At 34.7% G+C, this 15,618-nt stretch overlaps 1 protein-coding gene across 3 annotated transcripts; it reads left to right on the forward strand.

The window, feature by feature from the left end:
• Positions 1-1,579: 1,579 nt before the first annotated feature.
• Positions 1,580-14,323, forward strand: mcoln2 (mucolipin TRP cation channel 2). 3 transcript variants are annotated; one of them, XM_077226692.1, is made up of 14 exons: positions 1,580-1,832; positions 2,603-2,753; positions 3,368-3,541; positions 4,563-4,710; positions 4,796-4,874; positions 4,972-5,068; positions 5,682-5,781; positions 5,897-6,009; positions 6,162-6,311; positions 7,401-7,502; positions 7,663-7,785; positions 9,068-9,274; positions 11,163-11,302; positions 13,483-14,323. In XM_077226692.1, the coding sequence occupies exons 1-14, from the start codon at positions 1,783-1,785 to the stop codon at positions 13,517-13,519; spliced, it is 1,671 nt and encodes a 556-aa protein (XP_077082807.1). In that variant the 5' UTR covers positions 1,580-1,782; the 3' UTR covers positions 13,520-14,323. The 3 variants fall into 3 exon arrangements, with proteins under 3 accessions (XP_077082807.1, XP_077082809.1, XP_077082808.1); XM_077226693.1 differs by having other exon boundaries at positions 1,582-1,832; positions 2,629-2,753; XM_077226694.1 differs by lacking the exon at positions 2,603-2,753 and having other exon boundaries at positions 1,581-1,832.
• The last annotated feature ends 1,295 nt before the right edge of the window (positions 14,324-15,618 follow it).

Consider the following 15,618-nt stretch of genomic DNA (forward strand, 5'->3'; position numbering starts at 1 on the left):
TAATCTGCCTCTTATTTTGATCCCAATAGTATCACTGGTTTTGGACAATATACTGACATCTACTAGCCAGGATGTATGAAACTTGTTCACTATCTGCTGCCACGTCGAGGCTGCAGACCTGGAGCCGGCAGATATGCGCCCCTGACAGTTTTAGAGTGGGGGTTCAATCTTCAGCTGGCTGGCAGGAGCCGCCACTGGCTAGTCACGTGACGTGTCAGTGGCTGGCTGGCAGCTGGCAGTCTGATTCTAGCATGTCACATGACCTGTCAGTGGCTGGCTAGTTGCCTGGCAGTCTGCTTTTGCCAAGTTTCAAATCCATTGGTTTTTAGCAGTTTTTGTGTTTTGTGTTCCTCCCTTTCTAGCTAATTTATTATGTAACTGTTGATATGATTATGTTCTTTAGTATGATTGATGTTTTGGGGACTGTTATCCCAATATAACCAGTCAAATGGCCGTGATCAGACTGGCAGCTTACTGACGCTTTGCTCGACGCTCATGAATCAGCCGCGGCTGATCAGCGAGTATAACGCGTTGGCTGACACTCTCGCTGCACGGAAATTAATTGTTTTCTTATTAAGCATATAATGTCATGCATCTGTTCTTTAGTATAATTGATGTTTTGGGGACTGTTATCCCTATTAAACCAGTCTAATGTGCCATGATCAGACTGGCATCTACTGACGCTTTGCTTGAGTCGCTCGAGGCTCATGAGTCAGCCACGGCTGATCAGCGAGTGTAACGCGTTGCCTGACAATCTCGCTGCACGGAAATTAATTGTTTTCTTATTAAGAATAATCTCATGAGTCAATTCACTGACAGAAGAGAGTGAAGCCCGACTGAATAGCTACAGACATTTTAATCCGTGCAGATCTACACTGTAACAAATATTTAAATGAAAAAAAACAAAGATCCCCTATACCCCTATAGGGGGTATGTCCCCCTACTGGACGCATCAGGAACAACAGGGGCGTAAAACTGCCAGGGGCGTATATCTGCCAGGGGCGTATATCTGCCGGCTCCAGGTCTGCAGCCTCCCCATATAGGCCACTACTTCACACAAAAACTGTTTTTTTTATGTATTGTTTTTCTGTCTTTCTCCATCTCATCCATATCATACATTCATAATGAACTTCTAATGATCTTGGATTAAATCTTAATGATTTTTTTGTTGTTGTTGTTGTTGTTGTTCGTTTTAGGTGATTTTTGTCACTCCCAGCAGAGAACGGAACACTTTAAACTAATTTAATGACATTGACTTTACATGTACTTTTATGATGATGTTTTGTAATGTGCATTGAGCACTGGCTGAAAGCACTGTATAAGTTAAACATTATTATTATTATCATAGAATACACCATTTTCTCGACTTGTGGTAAAGTGATATTTCTCAAATGTGTTATTTCGTTGTGAAACAAATGCACCTCGTGACCTCAGAAATAAGTTCCGGTTTGGAAGCATTTTTAATATCTAAAAAGGACATATTTTTACCTTGTTCACTTAACTTATTAAAAACAGCTTATGGTCTGTTTGTGTTTTAAGTTGAGACTCCGTAGTTCAATCGAACCTTTGTGACGTTTCTAAAGTCGGTGAGCAACTGAAAGAACGTTCTATTTGGTAGAATGAGCCCACGCCCATCGGGAAACTTCCAAGCTTCTGATTGGTCGATAGGTGCTGTTCAATGTGTATCAGCTGTGACGTCAAACGCGAGGTTATTTAGTAATTTTAGTGATCAAGGAACGCTTGTGGCTGGGAAACACGGTTTGTTCTGAGATAACAGGTGGCATGGAAATGTCTGATAGTTACTGCCAAGGCGTCAGGGTTGACATGCCAAGGTAAGTTTGACAAAAGTTTTTATTGAAATCCTTAGCTAGAATTATTTGTCATGGCAAATAAACAACCACACATTCAAAAGTCGCATTTTAATGTAGATGTAATAAAATACATGACACTGCAGAATTGGAATGTCCTGTGCTTTTGCAAAGAACATTTAAAAAAGAACTGTCTTGTTTTTTACTCCTGAAGTCAGTACGACATGTCAGTAACTACTGTCAGTGCCATTGAGCGGACGCTTGGACTTAAACCTCTGCGTTGGTAGTGTAAATGTGGTGCAAAGTTTTAGCAGTTATTTATTAAGGGCTCAGTTAAAATTTAAGAAAGGTATATTGAGCAACTCATTTCCCTCCTCTTCTGTTTTGTTGACCTCTTCCATGTTCCTCATCCCAAACCGAACTCTGTCACATGGGTAATGTGTCACAAAGTTGATTTATCAGCTGCTTGTGCTCTAAGACATTTTAGTAACATATCACAAATCAGACTTATCAAACTGTATGTTCATGGAGATATGCAAGGTTATCCACACATCTGAATGAGAAGTGTATATATAGCCTAATTTAATTCTGAATATTATTATTATTAACAAACTTTTGGGCACATCAAATATTTTATTTTTTATTCTTTTACAATTTAGAATAATATTTAAGTAATTAAAACTACTAAATAACAGATTAAAGCTGATTTTCCTTAACCACTTGTTTCATAAATGTAAACAATGTTTTCTGCAGATTTATCTTCAATCAGATATGTATTGTATATTTTAATATAGCGTCTCTACATCCATGTCCATGACAGAAGAGACATTGAGAGATGACCTGAGGTTTTACTTCATGAGCCCTTGTGAGAAGTACAGAACACGGCGGCAGCTACCATGGAAACTAGCTGTGCAAATTTTGAAAATATTCATGATTACACTCCAGGTATTTATAGGGTTATTGCCTGCTTGCTTAAAGCCGAAAAGTGTAAATGTGTTCTTTAAAAAAAAAAAAAAACTTTAGTATCTCAGTTTGATATGCTGAGACCAACCCAATTCAAATCAAAACACATTTCTGTTTGTTTGCAAATCCCATTCCCAATCAGGGGTGTGTTTCCCAAAAGCAACTATGGTTGCAAGTTCCGTCGTTAGCCTACCAACAGAGAATGGAACTTGCGGCCATAGTTGGCTTGCCATGCTTTTGGGAAAAAGACACCCCTAGCACAGCAACGATGGCTTAACCAATTGTTTCATTTGGGGGAGGGGCTATCTGTTTCTGTCCGACCAATGGAAGACAGGGGGAGTGGTAAGGAACCTTTTTGAACACAGTCACTATGTTTGCAATTCCATTTGCTGAAGCTAGGGGTGTAGAAATGACACACTTAAGCTTTCCATGTAAACATTCTCTGAACTTTTGCAAGATTTTTCATTATATGATTAAACATTTGTAGTTCTGTCTCTGTAAATTATCATTTAACGTTATTTCCTTCAAGTTCCTTACAAATCTGTAATGTTCCACCAGCCAGAATGAAAACCTCTCTTCCTCTGTTTATTTCAAAGCTCATACTGTTTGGACTGAATAACCAGCTTGTGGTGTCCTACAAGGAGGAGAACCTGATGGCCTTTAAGAATCTGTTTCTTAGGGGCTACAGTGGTGTGGATGAGGATGATTACAGTATTGCTGTCTACACCAAACAGAATGTATATGATAGTTTATACTATGTCATAGATCAGGTATGTATTTGCTTTTCATCCATCGTGCTTCTTTCTCCTCATGTTTATTTTCCCTTCCATCGCATAGCATTAATTATGTTAAATGTAATTTTGTTTGTTGCGCTGGTCAGTGTTTCTTTGTCTAAAAAGGATAGTGCACACAAAAATGAATGGTGAACCTCATGTTGTTCCAAACCTGTATGAGTTTTTCTTCTGCTGAACATAAAAGATATTTTGAAGAATGTCGGTAACCAAACAGTTGGTGGGCCACCATTGACTTCCATAGTATGACAAAAAAAAAAAATACTATTGAAGTCAATGTGTCCCATCATCTGTTTGGTTTGGAACAACTTGAGGGTGAGTAAATGATGACAGAATTTTAATTTTTTGGTGAACTGTCACTTTAAGGTTCGTTCACGCTATGTCGGAATTACCGTAATCACGAGATTCCAACTTGTAAAAAGCACTCATGTCCTTATGAAATACGTAATTGCAACTTGTAAACTGACTTTTCTTAGAGCTCTGACTTGAACCAAGTGACCGCTGTACCACCTGACCATTGCAGATTCATTTTGGTTGTTGATAGTGTTGCCACAGTAATGCATAGTTCCGAAGACGTATTTTCATTTTGCAATTATGCTAATTACGACATTTTGTGAATGCAGTATTATACTGATACCTAATGGTTTGGATGAAGCATCACATGAAAGCGAATGGTTTTTCATCTTTGTAAAAAAAAAGATCCAGATCAGTCCGCGATGATAGAAAGTGTTTGATGATGAAAAGATTAGGGTAACCCTAAATACTAAAATAGTATTTCACTGGTCAGGTGATTTCAAAATGTCTGCCCCCATGAGGTTACCCCCTCCATGTAAAATAAAATGGCTTTTATTTGTCTTCTCATCTCATGTAAGTGCACACAATTTTAAACATATTTATCAAAAGTGCTATTAATTTAGGTATGTGCAGTTTTAAAGTTTTTTAAGTTATAAACTATTGAGTTAAAATTACTCAAAATAACATTTATCCATGTCTTCAACAGTATTCACAGTTACGAAACCTGTCTGTAGGACCCATTAGTTATGCTGAGGAGAATGAAAAGTTTCTGATTATCTGCAAGAAGAGCTACATGAGAGGCAGTGTGGAACCGTCTGACGAATCTTATGATATTGACGCCCAGCTTGAAACAGGTTACACATTTTACACAAAATGTAAAAATATTGTAGCCTATAAATCATATTTTGTGCCTAAACTACACGTTCTTGTCTTTTCCAGTTTGCTTGGCTCTTGATCCAGAGTCTGCAACAACATGGAGAATGAACAACGCTTCCTTTTTTGAGTTGGAATTTTATAGGTTGCTAAACCTAAATTATATAATCAAAACATGTAAACAATACTCTAATTTATCACATAATGGTTTCATTGGCTTATTGGTTTTGTTTGAAATACAGGCTTGTTGAGATTGAGATCACTTTTGCGCTCAAAGGAATCAATTTGCAAACTGTTCGTTCGCATGAGCAGCCTGACTGTTACACATTTTTTGTGAAGGTAAGGTCAAATTTGGGATCTTAAAAAGGACCTATTATGCTTTTTTACATGGTCAGCTTTCTTCTTGAAAAATGTCTGCAAAGCTACAAAGCACAAAGTTAATCCAGAGAGAGTTATTCTCTTCTGTTTCTGAACTCCCTGAAACACCTCCATTGTAGCCTTGAGTTTTCTTCCAGGAACAAACACGTCACAATATTCCTCATTTAAATAATTCCCGCTTAAAACATACACAAAAAAGGGTCAAGGCCTGATTGAGTTAGTGTGTGGAACCTTATGGTTATGGTAAAGGGGCGTGACATTCCTGAAGCGCATTCAAAGCCAGTTGACCAATCACAACACACTGTTCCACGTGACCAATCAGAGCACACTGAGCTTTTCAGAAGGAGGGGCTTTATGATGACAGGAACTAAACGGAGCGTTACTGACAGACTGGGAAGAGAGTTGCTGCAACAATGTCAAATATGTGAAAAAGTGATTTTGGAACGTTCAAGGATGAAAACCTATTCTAGTAGATCCCAGAAACAAAACCAAGACTTTGTAAAATGGCAGTTTAGGTCATCTTTAAAAAATATCATCCATTTTATCTAAATTAATTAATTTTGATTCTTTGCAGATTGTCTTTGATAACAGTTGCCATAGCGGGAAGGTGAAATTGACTCTTGATTTTGATGATGCCAGTAGCGTGTGCAAAAACTGGAAGATTTCGGGAACTGGTGTGTGAAAAATCAACTACAGTGAATGCTTATTGTCAATGAATAATTGTGAGAAGTTTTTAATGTTATGACATGGGCATGTGGACTTCAGATGGTTTGCTATTGTGTTTTTCAGCTCAGAAGAGCACACACTACCTCCTGATCTTTGATGGCTTAGTTATTGTAATCTGTCTGATCTCTGCAGTGCTCTGCACACGTTCTATTATACTCGCTGTGAAGTTACTTAAGGTAAATCTGTCTGTAAATCTGTATATTACTGAATTCTGATACATCAACATTATAGTTATTTTTGAAGTTCTGACTCAAAGTGAACTCATGCTGTTCTGATATTTTTGTGCCCTGTCAATGTTTCCTTCCTGTGTCACTTCCTCTCTCTGCAGCGGTTTTCTATCTTCTGCCTTGAGAATTATAATCATAAAGTGTTTGAAGATGACCAGAGGGAGTTCTTAAACGGCTGGTACATCTTGGTGATCATCAGCGATGTTATGGCCATCATTGGATCGATACTAAAAATGGAAATACAGGCTAAGGTGCAAGAAAACTTTTTTTTTTTTTGCTGATGCATTCGATAACCACATAATTTCAAATGTTGCAAAGAATATTGTAGTTCCCCAATTTCAAAAAATGCTAACTGTGATAGATGTTATTATTGCACCCCCCCCCCCCCCCCCCCATGTCAGTACTTGCAGAACAATACAGTACTTTCTTTTATTTTAAATCAACAAATTAAAGACCTGTATTTAAACACTTTATACAGTAAAATATTTTATTTATTTTTATTATTTTTTATATTTATTATATTTATTATTTAAGTTTTTTTGTAAAAACAAACAAAAAAAGTAATGTGGAGAGGAAATTGTTTTTAGTTGAAATAAGTATTTTTAAAATTCATTTATTTATATTTTTGGTCATTTATATTTAAATTTATTTATTTTAAATGTTTTATTTAATAAGATTGATTTAGTAAGGTATTCTAAATTTAGAGGGGAATTATAAAAAAAATCCCTTTGTAAACACTTTAAAATTTATTTATATTGTTTTTATATTAGTTTTATTTAATTTTTTAATTATTTTTTTGCAAGGTACATTTGCAGGAGAAACAATACAATTCCTGGAGAAGAAATGTATTTATTTTTAATGAAAATAAATGGATTTTTGGCCTGAAATATTAGAATTTATTTTATTTATTTGTTTGTTTGTTTATTTATTTTTAATCATTTATTTAAAATGGTTCTTTGCCAAGTACATTTGGCGGAGAAATCTGCTTGTTAAATATTATTATTATTTTTATTGTATTTGTTTATTGATTGATTGATTGATTTTGTAAGGTAATAAAAATTTTGGGTTAGGCTGGAATTTGCTTAATTTTCATAAAGTAATTTGATTTGCATTTCTTTGTTAGTTAGAAACTTCAAAAAATGTATACAAAAATTCATGTTCCTCTAAAAACAGCACAAATGTTGCAGATTTGAGTTCTTGAGAGACACTCTTAGTCTTTGGACTTCAAGTCATGGCAGTTAAAAATGTTTTATGTAATGTTTACTTTGTGCTTGCATGGAAGCGCAAGTTTGGCCCATGTTTATGCTAATAAAGTCATCCTGTTAATTTTTTTCTTCCAGAGTCTGACCAACTATGATGTGTGCAGTATCTTTCTGGGAACATCAACTCTAATGGTCTGGGTGGGCGTCATAAGATATCTGGGATACTTCGAAAAATACAATGTAAGTCAAACTGCACAAAATCACATTAAGCACACCAATGTAAATGTAATAGCAAGGTTGCCAAGGTGTTTTATTGACCACAAGTTATATAACAGTGCTGGTTGTATAAGACCAATCATTTATTAAGGCCCTAAAATGTTTGTTTTTTATGATAACACAGGTGCTTATCCTCACTATGCGAGCAGCCTTACCGAAGGTCTTGCGCTTCTGCTGCTGTGCAGGAATGATCTATCTTGGCTACACCTTCTGTGGATGGATTGTTCTAGGGCCCTACCATGAGAAGGTACCAACAGAAAGTCAATATAACAGAAAATAAATAAATATACCCATTCTGTAATTGTATGTAGTTTGAGTTGTGTACCGGTGACACATGTACGTATATACTCTGCCTTGATTTGAGATTTGCAGTCTTTCTTATGAACAGTAGATGGCAGTACATGTTGGCTTATGTATTTAAAGAGCCATCCATTTAATGAATAATATATAGATGTATTAATTTTCAAATATTATATATTTAATAAATAATTATTTGATATAATAGTAGTTATAAACAGGTTTTATATGATAATATTTATGTTATATATATAACTTATTAAAATATATTAAAAAATATCTTAATTTAATTTTCCTTATGAACATTAGGTGGCAGTACATCTTAACATGTATATATTTAAACATCCTACTGTTTTTATAAATCATGTTTCCTTGATTTTGGAATTTTTATGGCAGTTTACGCTAATTTAATATATTAATTAAAAATATTGAAAATAGTATAATAATTTATATACAATATATAAATGGTGTAATACATTTTCAGCCATTCTGTTGTAGACTTTTCCATTTTGGCCTAGTTTTTGTTTTATTTTGTTTATAAATAAATAAATAAATAATGACACAGTTTAACACAGTAAACATGTGTTTTTGTTCATTTGAGGTTGTGTCTACCTAATTTTAAGACCTGCCATGGGCCAAAAATATTTTTTATTATGTCCTGATACATAAAAACATAGAATTCAAAGAGGATGTCCTTTCTTTTTCACGTGTGTGTGTGTGTGTGTGTGTGTGTGTGTGTGTGTGTGTGTGTGTGTGTGTGTGTGTGTGTGTGTGTGTGTGTGTGTGTGTGTGTGTGTGTGTGTGTGTGTGTGTGTATTGGCAGTATTTACAGACTATCAGATGTTTGCAATGAACAAATCAAACAAAAGAAAAACAACTTTTAATGACTTCCGCAGTCTCAAAATTATTCAACCCCCTGAATAGAATTATATAATACATTTATCATAAATGTATTATACATAAAATATTTTTAATAATTAAATTGTTTCCTTGATTTAAGATTTGTAGTCTTTCTTATGATCAGTAGATGGCAGTACGTTAACTTATATCTAAAGAGCCATTTATTAATATAATATAATAGTTATAAAGTTACGTTTACAGCCATTCAGATATTTGTATATAGGTGTGCATGTAGTTGTTTATATATATATATATATATATATATATATAATTAAATATATTTAATTGATGAATGAATGTCTTTCCCCTTGCATCTCCCATCTCTCCATCAGTTTGAAGGTCTGAGTCGTGTGGCAGAGTGTCTCTTCTCTCTTGTCAATGGGGACGACATGTTCCCTACGTTTGCAGAGTTTGGGCAAAAAAACACAATGGTGTGGCTGTTCAGCCGAGCCTATCTCTACTCGTTCATCTCCCTCTTCATCTACATGGTGCTCAGTCTCTTCATCGCTCTCATCACAGATGCTTACGACACCATCAAGGTACCATCGACTCGATAAAAGGTTTTGATAGATAGATAATGTGACTAGTTTTTAGGATTTTGCATGGCTCGGTGATTAGCTCACAAGCTCCAACACATTGTGAGTTTGAATCAAGCTGGCAACATTTCCTTATCTCGTTCCCCCTCTACATCTTATTATTTCCTAGTCCCTTTCCACTATCCTTATATCATGCCCTTAAATAACCGAAAAACGAAGTGTTGGACACTTCATGCACATGCACTAGCGAAGGGGGAGGGGCATCTGACTCTGACGTTGAATGGAAATTCATAGACTACATAGAGGTTGAGGATGTCCATAAGTACATAGTGTATAGTGCATAATCTGGGACACAACTTTAGGTATTTTAATTAATGAATTTAGGGGTTTAAGGAAGAGGACTTGTTAGTAATATAATAGCATATCAAATGAAAAAATAGCTATTCTCTTAATAGGTTAGTTCACGCAAAAATGAAAACTGTTATCGTTTACTCTCATCTTTCCCACCTCTTTTTATTTTCTTTCTTATGCAAAAAATTAAAATTATTTTATTTAAATAACGAAAAACTCATCATTTGCTCATTTCTTTCCAACCCCATTTTATTTTTTCTTCACAAAAATAAATAAATAAATAAGACAACACATCCTAGCTTCTCCATATAAGGGCAGTCAATTTGTTTCCTTTGGGGTTTTTATGTCTGGTTTTGTTTGGGTTTTATTTTTTTGGTGTCGTTTTACATTGCTTTGCTTTTTGTTTTGCGTTGCGTTTTGTTTGGTTTTGCTTCATTTTACAATTTTGTTTGTTTTTTTGTTTTGCTTTTTTGTTTGGTTTTGCTTTTTGTTTTACTTTTTTGGGTAACACTTTACAATACGGGTGCACTAATAAGCATTAATTCATGCTTAACTAATGCACAGATAATACTGAATTAGTGTGTAACTAATGATTGACTAAGCTATTCATTAATGATTACCACATTAGGAACTAATTAAGAGTCTGTATGGTTAATGTATTAGTTCATACATGAATTTTTATTAATTAAATATGTAATTGTGAATAAATTCCCTAATAACTCATTTTTTTAACTAATAGTGTTAATTAATATGTTAATTACCAGAATGAGCCAAAGCCTTGTATTTCAACTTCCAGATAATACAGGTACACATTAATACATGATTAATTACGTCAATTGTTAGTGCAAATTCATGTGTAAATTACTACAATTACTAAATGACTAGTTAATAATGATGTGCCTCAACAAGTAAAGTCATAACATAATGATACCTTTGCAAATCATTAGCTAATGATTAATTAAAGCAGACAACTGGTAGTTGAAGTGCATAGCTTTGACTAATTGTGGTAATTAACACATTCATTTACACTATTAGTTAATATAATATGTTATTAAGGAATTAATACACAATGACACATTGAATTAATATGAATTCATGTATTACTTAATCTATTAATCATATAGACTCTTTATTAGTTGCTGATGCAGTAAGAATTAATTAATGGTTTAGTTCTTCATGAATCATACATTAACTCATGATTATCTGTGCATTAGTTAAACATGAATTAATGCATATTAGTGCACCCGTATTGTAAAGTGTTACCCTTTTTTGTTTGGTTTTTGTTTTGCTCTTATACCACCAGAATTTGTAGTTTAGTGTTTCACCAAAGAAACAAATAAAACTGACAACATCAGAGTGAGTAAATAGGGACATTTAAGTTTCTAGATGAACTTTCCTTCAATTGAATGTATACTATGTATATTTATAATTTATGTGTAAAACGTTTCTCCGTATTGCATCACACATGGTAGAATTCAACAAACAAAGCCATGCTATACTTGTTTGTAGCGCTTCATATCAACTTCTCCATTTTGCCTAGGGTTACCAAACGACAGGCTTCCCCATGACAGCGCTCCAGCGGTTTCTGATGGGCCAGAAGGAGGGCTTCCCCCTCCAGGGGCAGGAGTGCGACGAGGTCGAGAACGTCCACCCTTCTGTTATGCTGTGTTGCTGCAAAAGGTACAGTATATAATCCCAGACATCAGCTGCAGGGCAGCAGTGTTTCCTCCAGAGCTGAGGTCAGCCCACTATGGCATGAGAAATGGAATTAGTGGTGGGAGAGAAAGACGGACACACCCAGCAAAGTGCTGATTACAGAGAAATGTTCTCTGTGGGGGGAAAAAAATCGAGAAGGCTTCCCCTTGCCTTGCAGGAACGATAAACAAACGAGAATTTAGAAACTCTCCATGATGCCCATTTATTTTCTGCGATTCTTTTCCTCTGGCGAATTTTGCTAGAGCCTTTTGTCTTGTTAGTATCTGGCGGTTTTGGGTTGCAATGCAAGAACTCGAAACTGACTCCACAAGGAGCATTCATTGTTTGCTTGAGTGTAAACTCAAGGGAAGGGATGCCCGGCTATAATTTGATGCTGCGTTTAAATATCAGGTTAAAAGCCACTTATTCTGCACTGAGTGGATTTTAGCATGGACATTACAGTACATTGGGATTGAATTGGGTTTTACTGTGATCTCTTTAGATTAGATCAACTGGTGTTCCTGCTCTACAAGTGGACCAGAATTATATTTCCATATCTATTCATCTCGCAAATCTTTATCACCCCATTATAAATGTTATGTTTAAATGGGCCACATCTGTTTAAATTTTTATGCTCACTAAGGCATTTACATGATCAAAAATAAAGTAAAAACTGTAATATTTGTACAAATATATTACAATTTAAAATTGCTTTTTTCTATTTGAATATATTTGAAAATGTAATTTATTCCTGTGATTAAATCGGAATTTTCAGCATCATTCCTCCAGTCTTCAGTGTCACATGATCCTTCAGAAATCATTCTAATATGCTGATTTGCTGTTCATGAAAAATTTGTTATTAATGTTGGAACAGTTGTGCTGCTTATTGTTTTTGTGGAAACCATGATACATATTTTTCTGAATTATTTGATGAATAGAAAGTTAATCAAAAGAACAGCATTTATTTTAAATACATTTTTTTGTACCGTCACTTTTGATCCATTTAATAAGTTCTTGCTGAATAAAAGTATTAACAAACCAACTTTTTGAAGTCCTACAGGGACTTTACCTAAAGAATTTACCTTATTTGACTTGAAACTAACCTGCAAATCTCTCTTCAAGTTTCTTGGGGAATTTTTACTTTCACTTCCTTTGGAAACTGCAACCGGACACATTTAAGCACATTTGTACACATTTATACTGGACACATAAAGGTAGAAGACCAATCCTCAATGAAAAATACTTTAGAACTAAAAACCAAATTTTCAAGTTGGTTCAAAGATGAAAGAAACCGTTTTAAAGACTGTTTCAAAACATCTACCTCCCAATATATGGAACGGTTTCCTCCGAGGAGGCAAGGGAGGCAGTGCCTCCTCAAAAAAACTGGATGAGAAAATAACATTACAAAAATAAAACGGCATACATATTACCAAATTTGACATAAAAAACTGTACAAATCACCCGTTTTTCTAAACTGTCCAACAGCGACACCAGCAGGTAAAGTTACAGCGGGACGCCGCATCTCTCTTGCCTCCCCTGAGCCCATTGACTTTAGTGGTGTAATTGAGTTGAATGGGGTAAAGTCACGTGAGAGGAGGCAATGCCTCCATTGCTCTATGACTGGATATGATTGGTTCACGCGATAAATCCCTCCTCTTGTTTTCGTGCGCATCCTCGAAACGGTCTGAATAAACAAGATTATGGCGTTAAAGGGAAGACTAATGAAGAGTAAGTAAACAGCTCAGCCACTTAAATATCAACCGCTTTGTCACATCAAAATCAAACTTGAAATGACCTAAAAACATGGTGACTGAAAACATGATGCATTTTTAGTAAGCAATCAGCTTAGAAATTAAAGGAGAAATTAAAGACACATCTTCGTGTCTGTGACCCAGTGTTTACCGAGCATGACTGATGATCCGAAAATATTTTACTATTAAAAAGAATAGCTGAACATCAGTTCATAAATAAAACATCGTTTAAATTGTAACTGTGTTTAGTTAGTTTATCCTTTAATATTTTGGAAAAAAAATCAAAATGCTTAACACTTGATGAGATTAATTACATAGGTAATGTAAAAATACAAATATAATTGTAATTTTTATGTAAAGTTATACTTAAACCAGGAAAATGTGACAATATACTTAATTTGTGTCCTTTTGCAGGATTCCCAAAGACGACTCCATGATTCTCATCAGCTGATCGCAGTGAATGATTCAACATTGAATCTACTGAAAACTGCAGTGGATTTGCAGCTTAATCAGGGAAAGATTGTGTGAACATGTTTACCGCTCTATGTACATGGTTCATGTACACAGGAAGCAAGAGCTTAGAGCACATGCCAACTTCATTAGAAACCGGTGAGACCTGCATTAGCAAACGGGTAAATGCCGTATAATATCTGCCAAAGTGCACTACAATGCAATTAAGTGCGAAAAACGAGGGTCAAATGGCAAGCATGGAAGATGTTTGATGCATCTTGATGTGCAATATGTAAAATTATCCCTGTTAAATGTTGTAAACCAGAGGAAATATATTTTATGAAATTATTTATGCGTCATCTGGATTGTCCACCAATGTTTTACATTAGAGGATCTTCTCAAATTACACATTTGTGTTTGTTTTTATATCAACCCGTTCTAGCATGATTCCTCAAAGGCATTTAGAACATTTGCAGCTAGATAGTTTGACAATAAAGTCTTTTAATATTGTGCTTCAAATATGTAAAGTGCATAAGGAGTGATTGCGATGTACTGTTTGTGCAACACTGGAGTGCTAAGAATGCATTGTTCACTCATGGCTGAGGTAACTTTTTTTTTTTTTGTCTTTGTGGAAATTATTTTACTTTATGATGCGAATTACATCTCATTATGCCCATCATCCCACAATTAACAGGGAATACAGACAAGTTTCTTCGTGACTTGCTTCGAAAAGGAGGTGCTCACTGGGAGAAGGACCTGGGGTGAGGGAATGAAAGATAATAAAATAATATTTTGTATTTGCAAACTTAGTGTTTGTGCAGTTTTCTTGTTTTGTTTTGGTTTCATTGTTGGCTTAGTAAATTGGATATTGCATCATGCTAGAATGCAACCTAGAAACATGGTGACATGTTTTTTGCAAAAGGTGCTTTTTGACCTCAAAAAAAAAAAAAATTCACAGAAGCGCTTGGTTTCTAGGATGATTGCTTCACTTCTTCTTTCTATAAGAAATGAAACTAAATTCCAAACCAGACATGAAATCTGTAATTTACCTGATCTGTCTGCCCGTATACTGATTTATTTTACTGTCTTTTATATATATATATGTAATTTTACTTTTTTACAGAACATCGTTTACAATCATTTACAATTGACTGGATGACTAGTTGACTATAAATAATAAATAGATATTTTTTGATAAATGTTCATATGCAAAATATATTAGAAAAGGCATATTTTCTTGATTAAATATTAAATGTTCAACAATTAAGTCCAAGATGTTGAGTAAAGGGGAAATGGTAACCCTTTATTTTACATTGACTTTGTTTACAGGTAAATTATGCAAACTTACATGAAACTAACCCTAATGTAATCAGATTACTTTTTTCAAGTAACTACTAAAGTAACGCATTACTTTTGAATTTACAACAAAATATTGAAGTTGCTTTGTTTCCCATGTATTGACTGACATATCTCCTGTCCCCAAGTTGAGAGAAATCGTGAGTAAGTGCCAAGGCGTTGTGTGTGAACATGATGGTGTTTGTGGTTTTAATCTAAATGTGACCAGGCATTTACTTCTCACTTGTACAAAAACAGATTCAGTAATTCTATCCACAAATGCATAAAAACAGTGAAATGGAAACTTAGAATATTACGCAGACATACAATAATTAAATATGTTAAATAACACAAATATACTTATCCCCCGTTTCACAGACAAGGCTCGAGCCAGACTAAAATGCATGTTTGAGCTGTTTTAACTGAAAGCAACTTGCACTGGCACATCTTAAAATATATCAGAGCCATTGTTTTGCCTCAAGGAGCACACAAGTTTTTTTTTTTTTTCGAAGGCACATTTATAAAAGCTACTTAAATGTCCTAATTGTACTAAGGTCTAATTCTGGCTTATCTAAGCCCTGTCTGTGAAACCCGGCCTTTGTGTATTTAATCTCACTTTATTTTCTAATGTCTTTGCTTCTGACCTTTTGATTATCCAATTCAGCCATACCAAAAATGACTTAAAACTTATAAACATCACATTTGTGTTTCTTTAGTTTTTATTGCTGACGTAAGAGTGTTAAACTTTCTTCTTCTGCAACCAGA

This window comes from Siphateles boraxobius, unplaced genomic scaffold, assembly GCF_051911475.1.
Source record: "Siphateles boraxobius isolate OS27281-9 unplaced genomic scaffold, OSU_SipBor_1 13, whole genome shotgun sequence".
Classification (NCBI taxonomy): domain Eukaryota; kingdom Metazoa; phylum Chordata; class Actinopteri; order Cypriniformes; family Leuciscidae; genus Siphateles; species Siphateles boraxobius.